A 13,681-nucleotide genomic window follows, 5' to 3' on the forward strand; every position below is an offset into this window, starting at 1 on the left:
CCCATTAATTTCTCCAAAGAGTCAGAGACGTCAAAACGGTTAAAAACTACTGAACTGTCCAGTCAGTCCCTCACAGTTCAACCATCAACGTTTTAAGGCAGTAATACTAACAACATATAAATCAGCAGAGCATTTAATTTTCAATAAAATTCAAATGTAACATCTGATTTCACTTGGTTAATACTTACATCTTGGTTTTCTTGAAAAAGTACTAGATATTCTGACAGATGCTGTTTAATAAACTTTTTGATGATTTCCTGTTTGATTCTAGGGTCCAAAATATTAGCAACCAGACACGCATCTCGTAGGACGTTGCTGGGTCCTCCTGGCCTCTGGTAAAACAAACAACGCACACCAGTTCAAGGGCCAGAAACAACCTTTAAATCTCATGGCCTCTGACAGCTGCTACTTCTTATTCCTCTCTTGAAGTTATTATTACTTCCACTCCCCTGACACTTAGTCTTCTGCGAAGTGGATGGATATTTTAGTTACTTGTTTACTCGATGAAAGAATTGTTAAGCTAGTCTGTAGTAGCCCATATAAAAGCTACTCTGTGAATCAGCCAGGAGACATTTTGGAAACAGGGTCAGCAATGGTCACAGGAAATTCTGCTTTCTGAACGCAAAAACTGAAATCACCTTGCTGAAGAGCTTTACATTTTTAAAAAATGTTTTTTGAGAGAAAGAGAGGAGAACACAAGTGGGAAAGGGGCAGAGAGAGAGGGAGACACAGAATCTGAAGCAGGCTTCATCCAGGCTCTGAGCTGTCAGCACAGGGTCTGATACGGGGCTCGACCCCACGGACTGAGAGATCATGCCTGAGCTGGAGTTGGACGCTTAAGTGACTGAGCCACCCAGGCGCCGCACCTTGCTGAAAAGCTTTAAAATTCAGAATGACACCAGTCTCACTCCACATGTGCCACGTCCCCTTGATTCCAACCTCAGATTCCTGTTCCCAGGTGCTTTATTTGTGCCAAACAGTGCAGTAGCATTTAAAATCTAAAACCAGGTTCCAAACCACCAGACTTGTTTTGCTGACAGCCAACTACTCAGACAGGTAACCCAAGGTAAATATTATGGTTTGGGCCTTTTGATCTGAAAAGCAAGAGAAGGGCTATCGAGGAGCCATACTCCTACACCATGGTGGGAAGGCCTTTGTTCTTACTGAAAGCAATTTGACATGCTGAACTTTTCTTTATAGTAGCTCACTGAATGAACATGGTTGGCTGAGTGAACTATAGCAAAAAGAACACTTGGAATCTACTCTTGGCTTGGCTAAACAGCTGTGTAGCTTTGGCACAGTTACTGAAACTCATCTGAAAAATGAATGAAAAAAATGGACTTCAATTAGGCGATGACTGACGTTCTTCCAAATCTTCATGATTTTTTTTGGGTAAACTCTGTCCAGTGTATCTATCTCAACTGAAGTTCAAGAGTTTTGTAAGTGTTGAGGCGCCTGGGTGGCTCAGTCCATTAAGCATCTGACTTGATTTCGGCTCAGGTCATGATCTCATGGTTCATGGGTTCGAGCCCCGCGTCAGGCTCAGTGCTGACAGGGTACAGCCTGCTTGGATTCTCTCTCTGCCCCTTCCCTGCCTGCATTCTCTCTCCCTCTCTACCCCCTGTCTCTCTGCCCCTCCCCCACTTGTATTTTCTCTCTCTCAAAATAAACAAACTTACATTAAAAAAAATCTCAATTTCTATTTGTGAAGTAGAAATGGCAACACAAGGCCTTTAAGAAAAGTCAACAGCCACTGAAAAGGAAAAAAGAAAACTTAGAAAAACTAAGTTACCCAGCTGCAGAAAAAGGAAGCAAGCTGTTAAAGAAAACCATTTGAACTTCATGTGGAGTTGAGAAAAAGACAAAGTAGGTCATGATTAGTTTCTTCTAAATAATAAAGCTGGTCTTCATTCATATCTTTCTGAAACTTCTTGAAACTGGGCTAGATAGCAGAGCATATAGTAAAACAGACTTGGGACACTAAGAAGAGTCCGGTGCTTATAAGTTGTGAATATTTTACAATCCCTTTTTACAGGATTGCTTTCCAACATCCACATCCTACCGTTATATCAAGTGAAGAAAGAGAACAAAGTCCTGAAAGGAACATGTTCTACAAATAAAATATCTGATTACTAGAAGGCAGCCATAATATTTGCAGACATTAAAATCAAGAGCAGGTTTCCTATAGGAAGTCATCTACAAAGCTGGGGCAGCTACTCCCATCTACTTCCTAAGTTTCTTTTATGGAGCACAAAGAAAAATGATTAAGATATTTCCAGTTATTGAATTATAGAGCGGGTCCAGGAAACGTTCCTTGGCTCCGTAAATGAACATATATCCCCATCTCCACCCACCAAGTGCAGTGAGGAATGCTGCTTGCCTGTGTGTGCTTTGGTTCATTTGTGTTGAATAATTCCTTCTCCCGAAATAGCTAAAATAATAGAGAAAACAAGCTTCTGAAGGTTCTTCTCTCCCCAACACATGCAAAGCATTAAGATTACATCTGCTACAGTCTGAAAGATAGAGCTAAAAGCAGTTACCCAAGCACAATGACAGCCAAGTGAGGCAAGGCTTGTTATGGGAGAAGTGTAACCATAGCTCACAAGCGAAATACTGCGGCCTCCGCAGACACAACACAAACAGCCATGCCACCAGCGAGAGCTAAAGGGATTAATCTGAAAGAACAGGATTCTGATCATTAAAAGTGAATCTCCTAACTGTGTCACTCAGAGTTACATAAGCCTGCGGATGCTCCTCCCAGCTGTCTTTTCACCAAACTGAAACCAGCAAGTTATGTAACGATCCTAAAAAACACTGTGGCTTGAAGATTTTTTTTTTTTTTTTTAACACAGCCATGAGAAAAAAGGAATTTACTGGGCAGACGAGATATTGGGTTTGACACACATTAAATTAAACCAAAATAAATCCTCACTTTTTGATGCTGGAAGAACATAGATGAAGATCAACATTGCTTTGGGATAGTGAAAATCAGAGACGGTCTCACTGCCCTGAACCTTTAGCAAACAGACTCGTGGCAGCCAGCCAACACTTTTGGAATGGTAAAGGAAGAGTAACCGTAGCAAGTGTGAATCAGGCAAGAATGGTGATAATGTCTGACTAGAGGGAAAATGCAAAACAATACCTTGGTGCCCTGGGAAGGAAATGCTTCTTCAAAATCGGCCAGGATTTGCTGTCCTAACTCAGTCTGGGCGGCTTTCACTCTGGAGGGGAAAGAGGACATGTCATTGCCTGGTGTAATTATCATAGATCCATAAGTAATTATGCAAAGATCGATAAGGGTCAGAACTGTAGAAGTCTTTAGAGATCGTCAGGGAAGTGGGGAGGTGTGGCTAAATAAGAGAGGTCACATACTAGTTAGTGGCAGGTTTATGACCAGGACCCAGTCATTGGATTTATTCTCGTGATGGATTTTCTATATCCCAAAGTTCTTCGAGGCCACCCCCGACCTGGTGTGGGGTAGTATATGTTAATCTTTATAAAGTGTCATCAGGAGGTAGTTATGCTGTGGGAAAATGCTCTGTTATAATGTCCAATCCAATAGAAATTCATGTTGGATTACCGCTACAATTTCTCTCGTGCTCCTTGTGGTACAGAATGCAGGAGGGCTCCATATTGCCTCAGAAATGTTTTTTTTCAACCCTGAAACCAACACCAGGATCCTAAGTTTTAACAAAAAAACGAAAAGAATGTTTTCTAAAGGAAAAAGGAAAAAGATCCGAAAGATAAAATGAGCTACCACTTGGGAGTGAAGGCCAACTGAAGGAAGATGAAGTTCACTCAGAAGACTAATGGACAACAAAAACAAGTTCGAAAGAGGGATGCGGTCAGGACTTAACCTGGTGGTCTGCACGTATACCGGGAGCTCAAGAAATACTTGTCGGCTTCAATGAGAGGAGGATGGAGAAGCGGCCAGGAGGAGAAAGGAATGGCGTGTCAGCACCTCCTGCAACGATCACATCCTGTCCCAGCCGCCAGGAGTTGGATGCCTCGCACCAGCCATTCCCCCAGAGCTGGACTGCCCTGAGCCCGAGGCAAATATTTCACCTTTGCTAAAAGCACCATAAAATAGTGTTCTTCCTTTTTTGGTCTCCACCCTGTTGCTTTGGAATTAACTTTGTAAAGTTTCTAGAAATAGTGAACAGCTCAAAACCACAATTTCTTTGGCTATTCAGCTGTGGCTGGCAACCTACTGAGAATTTTTTTTTTTAAATGAGGGGACAGGCAGGACCCCAAACAATCTGTTTTTTTCTGTGGCAGAGTAAGTATGCTTTATTCCACATTCTTTCCAGGGCTTTTCCACTATCTTCAAGATTTTTAAAACCATTCCTGTAAGTGGGTTTGCAGCCTCTTTAGTTGCTCAGTGACAGAGATAAGGCTATTATTACTGGGACGGCCCCCAAATCACAATCAGGGCCCGCCGTCCAGAGTTGCCCAACGGACAATGGGAAACGTGCCTTGAGTATGAGGTCTGACAGGAGAGAAGAGAACCTGCTTTTGTAAAACTGTACCTCAAAGTCTTGTGACTCCACATAACGGGCCAGGCAGACAGCCTCCCCTGGCGCCAGGTCACAAGACAGAGGCAGCTTCCAGAGCCTCAGGCCCCGCTGTTCCTGCTTGCCTTTTGGCAGCACACAGACAGCCCTGGTTCCCTCCTGAGCCACGGGGACAATCCCTGGAGGGGAAGCTCCACCCCAAGTCAGGGACACTCATGTCATATTCTCAGGGCTCCTGAGCATCTCAGTGACACAAAGGTGCCAGCTCTGCCTCTTCCACCCCTCCCACCCCATCATCCCCGAACTCCACATTCTTGCCGGGGTGCCTGAAAAGACCACCAGAGCCTATGATAAGGCCTGGTACTCCCAGAGCGCAGAAGAGAGGGGAAGAACCAGGGTGTGATTTGTAGACCCCCTGGCCATCTTCTCCAATCCAGTTTCAAAGTCACGTCTTAGGAGCGCAGACCTAGCTGTGCCACCAGTGAGCCACATGTAAATAAGTCATGTCCCCAACACGGGCCACAACTAGGGAGAGTTGTGAAGTAAGAGGGTGGGATGCAGGCCTGTACCGGATGCCTTCCGCTGTCCTCTCCAGGACTGACTGCTGCCCAGCGCCCACCTTTCCAGCGCCAGTGGGCTCGGCAGGCACCTTCACAGGGGGCTGCAAGTTGGATGTGGAATTAATGCTGGAGCACAAGAATAGGCTTCGGAGCATAAATGTTTCCAAGCACAGTTTCTGAAGCGTCCAGCAGTGACTCAGATGAAAGAGCAACCATCTCCCTTACTGATACTAATGATGGTATCTATAATCCCAAACCACGATTCCATGCATTTTCAGGGTGAGATGTAATATAGTCTTTATGCTCAGTTGTCTAAACAGGATCCTAGAAAGCAGTCAACCCTAAGAGAACATATCCTGGGCCTAACTCGTTCCTCTTCTAATGATGAAAGTAAGTTCCGTAAAAAGAGAGACTGGCTGAGACTCTGTTGGCAGAAAAGAGTTGAACTACCATGATTTTCATAAAAACGGCTAGGAAATTTACCTACAACTAACAGAGAACAGAAATTTACCTACAACTAACAGAGAATAGGGTAAATAAAAATTCCTCCTGGTATCCAAGTAAGCTCAGTCTGCTTCGGTGGTGACAACTCGGTGTTGATCACTTAGGCAACAAAGGAGTCGCCGTGCTGATCAGAAAGGAAGGTCAACCAAATGACTTCTAGTACCCTCCACACCATCTGATGAAGGGTTGCTCAAAGGTGACCTTTGCACACTGGGTGGTAGCAGAAGGATACAGTAAATTATAAAAATTATTTAGACATCTGTGGATAAAGTAACCCTGACGCTTCCATTGCCTTGTCAACGGCTGTCCCAAAGAAAACACCCTGGGCACTTCACAATAAGCTGACCTCCCAAAGTCTGCACTGGACAGAACGGTTAATTAAGTTAGTCAGATGCTCTATTTCCAAACAGACAGGCTCTGTAAAGAATCCCACCCCAGAATCAGAGTGATTCAGTGGGACAATTTGAGATCGTCAAGCACAGCCCTTGTACTTTTGAAACTGAAGTTCTTTCAGAAAGAACTTGTCAAAGTCACACAGTCAGACCTTTTCATTTTCCAATTTCTCTCATTGCTACACCATGCAACACCCCCTCTCCCCAACCTGCCAAGTATCTCTCTCATATAAAAAGTAAGTTATAGTCCTCTACAATATTTTTTTAGCTCAAGGGTTTTACAGGTTTCAGGAGAATGCAAGAATCTTCTACTCTTTCTCAGGAAATATCGACTGATTACTAGAAACAGTTGCTTTCGTGGATATTCTTGAACCAGGAAGCTTGAAATATAAAGATGATATTAAAAAAAAATCTTTCCTTCAATGCTACATTAATATTTAAGCATTTTCTAGAAGGGTGGCTGGAAGAAACAGGTATATTCAAATCAAGGTCCATGAACTTCATATTTCAAACATACAGGCAAAGGTCACAACCTTTCATGCGACTTCTGCGATTTACAGACAGCAAGCTATTAAACTGGAGAAACTAAAGCAACACATAGGGTGTAACTCTGCTGCTTTCCCCCTTCCCCACAAACAGCTACTTCTATCATTTCCAGATGGTTCCACCATCACTTATGTAAACATAAGGGAGGAGAATTCACCAGAAATGATGCTAAAAATAAGAAATCTGGACTTTCCTCAAACTTTTAGTACCTCTTGAAAAACAATTGTAGTCAAGCACTGAAAACAAGAGATTTCTCCTCCTGTGTTGTTTTTGGTGTTACTTAATAGCACATATTCTGTATCACCAACACAAAAGTTTTGCAAACGGAAGCTGCAAAATGAACTAAAAGAAAAATAAATCCTCCTGTGTTTGCAGCAATCCTACGTGATAATGAATGGCAGAAGCCCTGAAATATACTACTAGAATGTTAGATTTTCTCTTTTTGAAGAGAATGTCTTACAACAGTGATCACAAAGTTCCTTCAAATGTATAAAACCACCTCTTTGAAAAACGTTAAAAAGAAGAGTCCTAAAAGAGTGCATCCTCTTGTAGGTCTTGTTTGTCCCTACAGACAATTAGAAATAGAATTCAGTTCTGCCGTATTTCTGCCATCGACAATGCCCACCCAAGGGGCACTTTGGGTGGGCGTCTGACTCTTGATTTTGGCTCAGGTCGTGATTCCACGGTTTGGGATCAAGCCCTGTGTCGGGCTCTATGCTGAGTGTGGAGCCTGCTTAGGACTCACTCTCTCTCTCTCTCTCTCTCTCTCTCTCTCTCACTCTCTCTCTCTCTCTCTCCCCCCTGACTGTACTCACTCTAGCTCTAAAAGAATTAAAGCAACAACAACAAACAATGCTTATCCAACACAACCAACTGGTAACCAATCCCTCCACACATCTCCTTGACCTCATGGCCACTGTCTTGGTAAGGTTCTTATCTTTTCTAGGCTAGAACGTAGTCTCAATCTCCAGTCCTTTGTGCCTATAATCCATCAGACTTTTACAAAACACAAATGAGATCATGCCTCTCCCCGCTTAAGATTTTTCACTGTCCACAAAATAAAGGGCTCTTTAGCATGGCATATAAAATCTGACCCTACCTACCTATGTAGCCTTTCACACTCCATTGTCTCCCAAAGCACCATGATGTTCTCTCTCTCTCTCTCTTATTGTTCCTCCTCTCTTCTTGTCTTGGTGGTAAGATCCTACCTATTCCTCAAGACCAGATGCAAACTGAACTCTTCTGTCACTACTGCCCTCAGCCCCCAAAGGCGGAATCTTTCAATTCCTCTTCTGAGGTCCTGCTATTCCTTGTACAGTATCTACCAGTTTTGTTATATGCATGCTACACTAAAATTTTCTACTAGTGTCTCTCTTTTCCTCACAACAATGGTGAACTCGTTGAGGGCAGAGCATATGTATTTCTTACTTTTTGCCTTCAGTACCCCAGCATGGGGCCTAGGATATAGAAAGTCCACAGTATATATCCTTTAGGTAAATGAAGGACAGAATAAAGTGAATTGGGAAAAAGATCAACTCTGGATTATCACGAGGGTAAAGGGAGGGGATAGTGCCTTCCCTTCTCCTCTTCCAGCCCCTGAGCACAAGTCTGCCTTCTCCATCCAAGCTTCCTTCTTTCTGGCAGCTCCTAAGGACCGGTTTGTCTGCTCCCTTGGCTACTTTGTGACCCCAGGGTGATATGGCGACCGGCCAGTTCTAAGTGTGAAGGAGTTAGGAAGGATGGGGGAAAGGGTGGTGATTTCCCTAGTATTCTGCCAAGTTTGGTTCTTCCATTCCCTAACGGTTCTGTGGCATTGCCACTAGAAGACGGCACACTGAGTACCTGCTGCAATCTCCCCTCTGCCCCAAATCCTTAGACATAATGACAAGATTTTAATAAAAATCCAGAACCAGGCAAGAAAAGGAGTGGCACACTAGAAACTCTTTGGACTGCCTGGGAGCACAGGACTGAAGAAGGAAGTCACTGCTGAAAACTGCTTTTCAAACATGAAAGACATGAGGGTAGTGGAGACCAAGAGCAGGAAGTGAATGCCAGCGGGGTATGTCGGGCTCCTGCAGGAGGAGTCACCAAGCCAGTGTCCGGGTCTGCGTCCCCGCCTTGTGCGGCCAGGTCGGGAGTGGGTATGCGTCTAAGAACCCCAGCAGTGGCCAGAGGGCTGACAACACCCAGGCAGGGCAGGGAGCCTCAAGCCCAGAAGATCAGCCGCTGGCCTCTCCACCTGGCAGTTCCAGCCCCACCTCACCTCAGAAGAGCTACCTGTGGCACTTAGCTGAGCAGCACAGCCCCCTCTCCGTCACCGGCGGGTGGCAGTAAAAGAGCATCCCTGATCAGAACGACGGAATCTGAAAGCCAAAAGTGAGCTTTCGGCTAGAAATCACCCAACACCAGAGGAACGCTAATACCAAGAAAGAGAGTCCCATGATCAGCAAACCGAAGACCTTCTATCAGAGGACAAAGAAACAGAATAGGCAACTCAGAGCTTCAAAATACACAGACTCTATACACCCTGAGAGATTTAAGAGGCTATTGTGCCCATGAAAAAAGAATCAAGTAGAGATCCTAAAGATTAAAGTGGGACTGCTGAAATAGAAACTCAACAGCTGGGCCAGACAGCAGAATGGGCATGACTGAGGAATACATTAAAACAGTAAGGCTCAGTTGAGGAATTCAGCCTTTTTAAAAGGGGGAAAAAAGAGATGCAAAGTAGGAAAGAAAAATTAAGAAATATGGCAGCAGATCTAGAAGTTCCAATATTCGTGCAATAGGAATTCTTTCCACTAAGAGAGAGAATAGGGAACAATGCATAGAAACTACTCAAAGAAATAGAAGAAAACAATTTCTCCCAACTTAAGAAACTTATGAGTCTTTATTTATTTAAAAAATTTTTAAATTTTATTTAAATCCAAGTTAGTTAACACATAGTGTAATAACGATTTCAGGAGTAGAATTTAGTGACTCATCACTTACCTATAACGCCCACTGCTCATCCCAACAAGTGTCCTCCTTAATGCCCATCCCCCATTTAGCCCATCCCCCTACACAACACCCCTCCAGCAACCCTATTTGTTCTCTGTATTTAACAGTCGCTTATGGTTTGCCTCCCTCTCTCTTTTTATCTTATTTTTCCTTCCCTTCCCCATGTTCATCTGATTTGTTTCTTAAATTCCACATATGAGTGCAATCATATATGTCTTTCTCTGACTAATTTCACTTAACATAATACACTCTAGTTCCATCCACGTTATTGCAAATGGCAAGATTTCGTTCTTTTTGATCACTGAGTAATACTCCATTGTATATATATATACCACATCTTCTTTATCCATTTGTCAGCTGATGGACATTTGGGCTTCTTCCCATAATTTGGCTGTTATCGATAGCGCTGCTATAAACACTGGGGTGCATGTGCCCCTTTCGAATCAGCATTTTTGTATCCTTTGGATAAATATCTAGTAGTGCAATTACTGGGTCATAGGGCAGTTCTATTTTTGAAACTCGAGTCTTTATATTGAAGATACAGTAAGTACAGAGTAACATGAAGGACAAGAGACCTATATCCTAGTAAAATTCCTGACACACACACCCCCAATCTCAAATGCTTCCAGAGCAAAATAAAAATCAAACAAAAACAGATGATCTTATAAAGGAGTAAGAATCAGATTGACCAGATTTTTGATAGGCAATAAGAAACGCCAGAGAGTAGATTTGCCTAGTCTATCATGCAACAGCCAATGGGTAGAAGCAACCTGTGTGTCCATCAACAGATGAATGGATAAACAAAATGTATAATATATATTTACAATGAAATATTCAGCCTTAAAAAGAAATGAAATTCTGACACATTCTACAACATGGATGAACCATGAAACACTGTACTCAGTAAAATAAGCCAGGCACAAAAGAATATTATATGATTCCATTTATATGAGGTACCTAGACGAGGCAAATCACAGAAACAGAAAGTAGAACAGAAGTTACCAGAGGTGGGGGAGAGGAGGTAATGGGAGTTACTATTTAATGGGTAAGAGTTTCTGTTTGGGGTAATGAAAAAGTTTTAGAAATAGAAGTGGTGATGGTTATATAATATTGTGAATATACTTAATGCCACTGAAGTGTATACTTAAAAATGATTAAAATTTTATGTTATGTGTATATTAACACAATTTTTTAAAAAGTAGGAATCCCGAATAGACCAATTACCACGGAAGAAATCACAGTGAGAGTCAAAGATCTGCCTTGAAAACAGGTAACACATCCAGATGGTTTTACAGGCAAGATCTACCAGATCTGACAAAGCATTAATGTCCAGAATATATAGAGACTTTTACAAAACAATAAGAAAGAAAGAAAGAACTCAATATTCAAAGAGGCAATGGGCAAACAGGTATTTCAAAGGAAATGCAGATAGTAAATAATTAAATGAAAACTACTCTCAGTAGTTAGCAGAGAAATGAGAATGAAAGGAACTGGATGTTATTTTTCATCCATCAGTTAAATAAATCGGAAAACTGACCATTTAGCATTGTTGAAGGTATGGGGAAATGGGTACTGATACTGTCCAGATAGTGCTATAAATAAAAAAAGTCTCTTGGGAGGGCAAATGGGAAGTCATTATTAAAATTTTAAATGTATGCTACCCATGACCCAAAATCTCTCCTAGGGGAATATTTACAGATGTGTAAAAAGGGGTAGATTTTAAAAATCAGAAGCAAACAATCTAGTGATGTAAGAATGGTTAAATCATCTGCAGTGTATTGTACTTTGGAATTCCAGGTATCAATTAAAAAGCACGAGGCAGGTGTGTACATACTGATGCAGAAAAATCTCTAAAATACAATGAGAGGTTAAAACCAAAAGGTAAGTTTCAGAATGAAGCATATGATGTGAAACCATTTATTTAAAATAAAACAAGGGGTGCCTGGGCGGCTCAGTCAGTTAAGCATCCGACTTTGGCTCAAGTCATGAGCTCACGGTTCATGGGTTCCAGCCTCGCATCGGGCTCTGCACTGACAGTGCGGAGCCTGCTTGGGATTCTCTCTCTCTCTCTCTCTCTCTCTCTCTCTCTCTCTCTCGACAAATAAATTAATTTAAAAAATAAATAAATAAAACAAAATTGGGGTGCCTGGGTGGCTCAGTCAGTTAAGCATCTGGCTCTTGATTTCAGCTCAGGTCATGGTATCGCGGTTGTGGGACTGAGTCCTGTGTTGGGTTCTGTGCGGACAGCACAGAACATGCTTGGGATTTTCTCTCTCTCTCTCTCTCTCTCTCTCTCTCTCTCTCTCCCTCTCTCTCTCTCTCTCTCTCTCTCCCCCTTCCCCACCTACACTCTCTCTCTCTCAAATATATAAACTTAAAAAAAAATAATAAAAGAAAAGAAAACCACAAACTGAAACTATAGATTTATGTAAGTGCACAGATAAAGATCTAGAAGGATACACATTAAATTGATAAGAGTCACTCCCTGTATAGGTAGAGGTACAGCTAAATGGCACTTTGGTTTCATCTGTGTATTTTTGAGGACAGCGGGGGAGGGCAGAGAGACACACACACAGAATTCAAAGCAGGCTCCAGGCTCTGAGTTGTCAGCACAGAGCCTGACGCAGGGCTCAAGCTCACAAACTGTGAGACCATGACCTGAACTGAAGTCAGATGCTTAACCAACTGAGTCACCCAGGCACGCCTGACTTTTGTTAAAATAAAGAAAACATATCCATGGATCACTTATACAATTACTTATAGGATTACAAATACAGAAACATGAGGAAAAAGGGGCCTGTAGCAATCAGGCCTCATTAAGAAGGCAGAAGTGAAGATGATGGCTGCTGCTAAGTTCCAGCCCCCTTGTCTCTTCTTTGTGGCAAGAAAGGTTAGGAATCGTCAATCATGATCATCTCTGCCTTCTCGGTATTCTCCTTGCCCTCTTTCTAATAGAAAAGACACTGAACTCACCCCCCTCCCACTGTCCTTTAGAATCTTCATCTTCCTTCTAAGCATCAGCCTTTCTTTCTACTAGTTCTGAATCTGGGATTGGAACTCAACAGAGGTAAGAAGAAAGAAGAGGTTAAGTCATCATTTTGTCACCTCTGAAGTTCTAGTGGCAAATAAGATTTTCCAAAGACTCCCACGGCAATATTGCCCATTCCACGTGCCCTTTCTGTCAGTGGGACTCTGACATTCCCCCACTGGGAAAGGTGGCTTAGAAGAGACTATGTTCCTTCCTCCCTCATCCTGGCAGCCTTGTGACTAGGAATGATGCTATGGGACTTCCAAGGTCTGGTTCTCTTGGGACCTGGCCATGAGGAAGACCAAACAGCCCATGGAGGACAACTCAGCTGAACTCCCAGTGCACAACGAGCACCCACTTGCCAGCCATGAGAGTGAGTCACGGATCCTTCAGGCCCCTCCTGAGCCACCCCAGCTGATGCTGCGTGAAGCAGAGGCGAGCTGTTCCGCTGAGGGAGGCCAAATTACAGGAGTAAAATAACTGTTGTTTGTCAGCCACTAAGGATTGTGGTGATTCGTTACAAGGAAATAGACAACTGTAAGAGTTTTTCTCATAAATGTGGACAGCCAAGAGTTGTCTACACATACAACATTCCAGCTGCCCATCCTGGGATGCCGGGCCCGCAACCATCTAATATAGATTGCTTTAGAAGATATGGTAAGGAGTCGGTAAGGGATATGGTAGACAGGACATCTGTGTCACACAGAGACAGATCAGATGACATCTGAGGTTCTTTCTTACAAGATTCTGCAGTGAACATACTGAGCTAAGTGCTGAAGCGCATCCTAGCACGGTCTTTTCTTAAAGCAGATGATTATTTTCTCCAATGACACTTTACCTCTCAGAAAGCTGCCGGATCTGTGGAACTCCCATGTACTTGTGGAAGTGCTCCAGAACATTCATCACACCCTGAAGAAGATTAGCAACTTCTCCATACTGTCTTCGCCTGGTCATGGCTCTGCAAGGAAATAAGAAGTCGAGAACGCTAGAAAAACACTGAGGACACAAGATACAGATGCACGACAATCTACTCTGAACTACAAAATAGAGATCAACTCCATCTGGTGACCATGTACTACTGAGCACTGAATACGTAAGGTCCTGTGCCTTGCTGGTGAAAAAAATAAGACCTAGTCAAAA

The 13,681-nt window shown here is 42.9% G+C and overlaps 1 protein-coding gene across 1 annotated transcript in view; it reads right to left on the bottom strand.

Annotated features, from left to right (window-relative positions):
- The window catches only part of VPS53 (VPS53 subunit of GARP complex), a 138,575-nt gene that overhangs the window by 81,064 nt on the left and 43,830 nt on the right, over positions 1 to 13,681 (bottom strand). Inside the window, exons 7-9 of the mRNA XM_030296881.1 lie at positions 13,380 to 13,499; positions 3,143 to 3,221; positions 189 to 332 (exon numbers count right to left, since the gene is read on the bottom strand). Of these exons, the coding sequence (XP_030152741.1) occupies positions 189 to 332; positions 3,143 to 3,221; positions 13,380 to 13,499 (343 nt within the window). The remainder of the gene's footprint in view (positions 1 to 188; positions 333 to 3,142; positions 3,222 to 13,379; positions 13,500 to 13,681) is intronic.

Source organism: Lynx canadensis, chromosome E1 (assembly GCF_007474595.2).
Source record: "Lynx canadensis isolate LIC74 chromosome E1, mLynCan4.pri.v2, whole genome shotgun sequence".
Taxonomy (NCBI): domain Eukaryota; kingdom Metazoa; phylum Chordata; class Mammalia; order Carnivora; family Felidae; genus Lynx; species Lynx canadensis.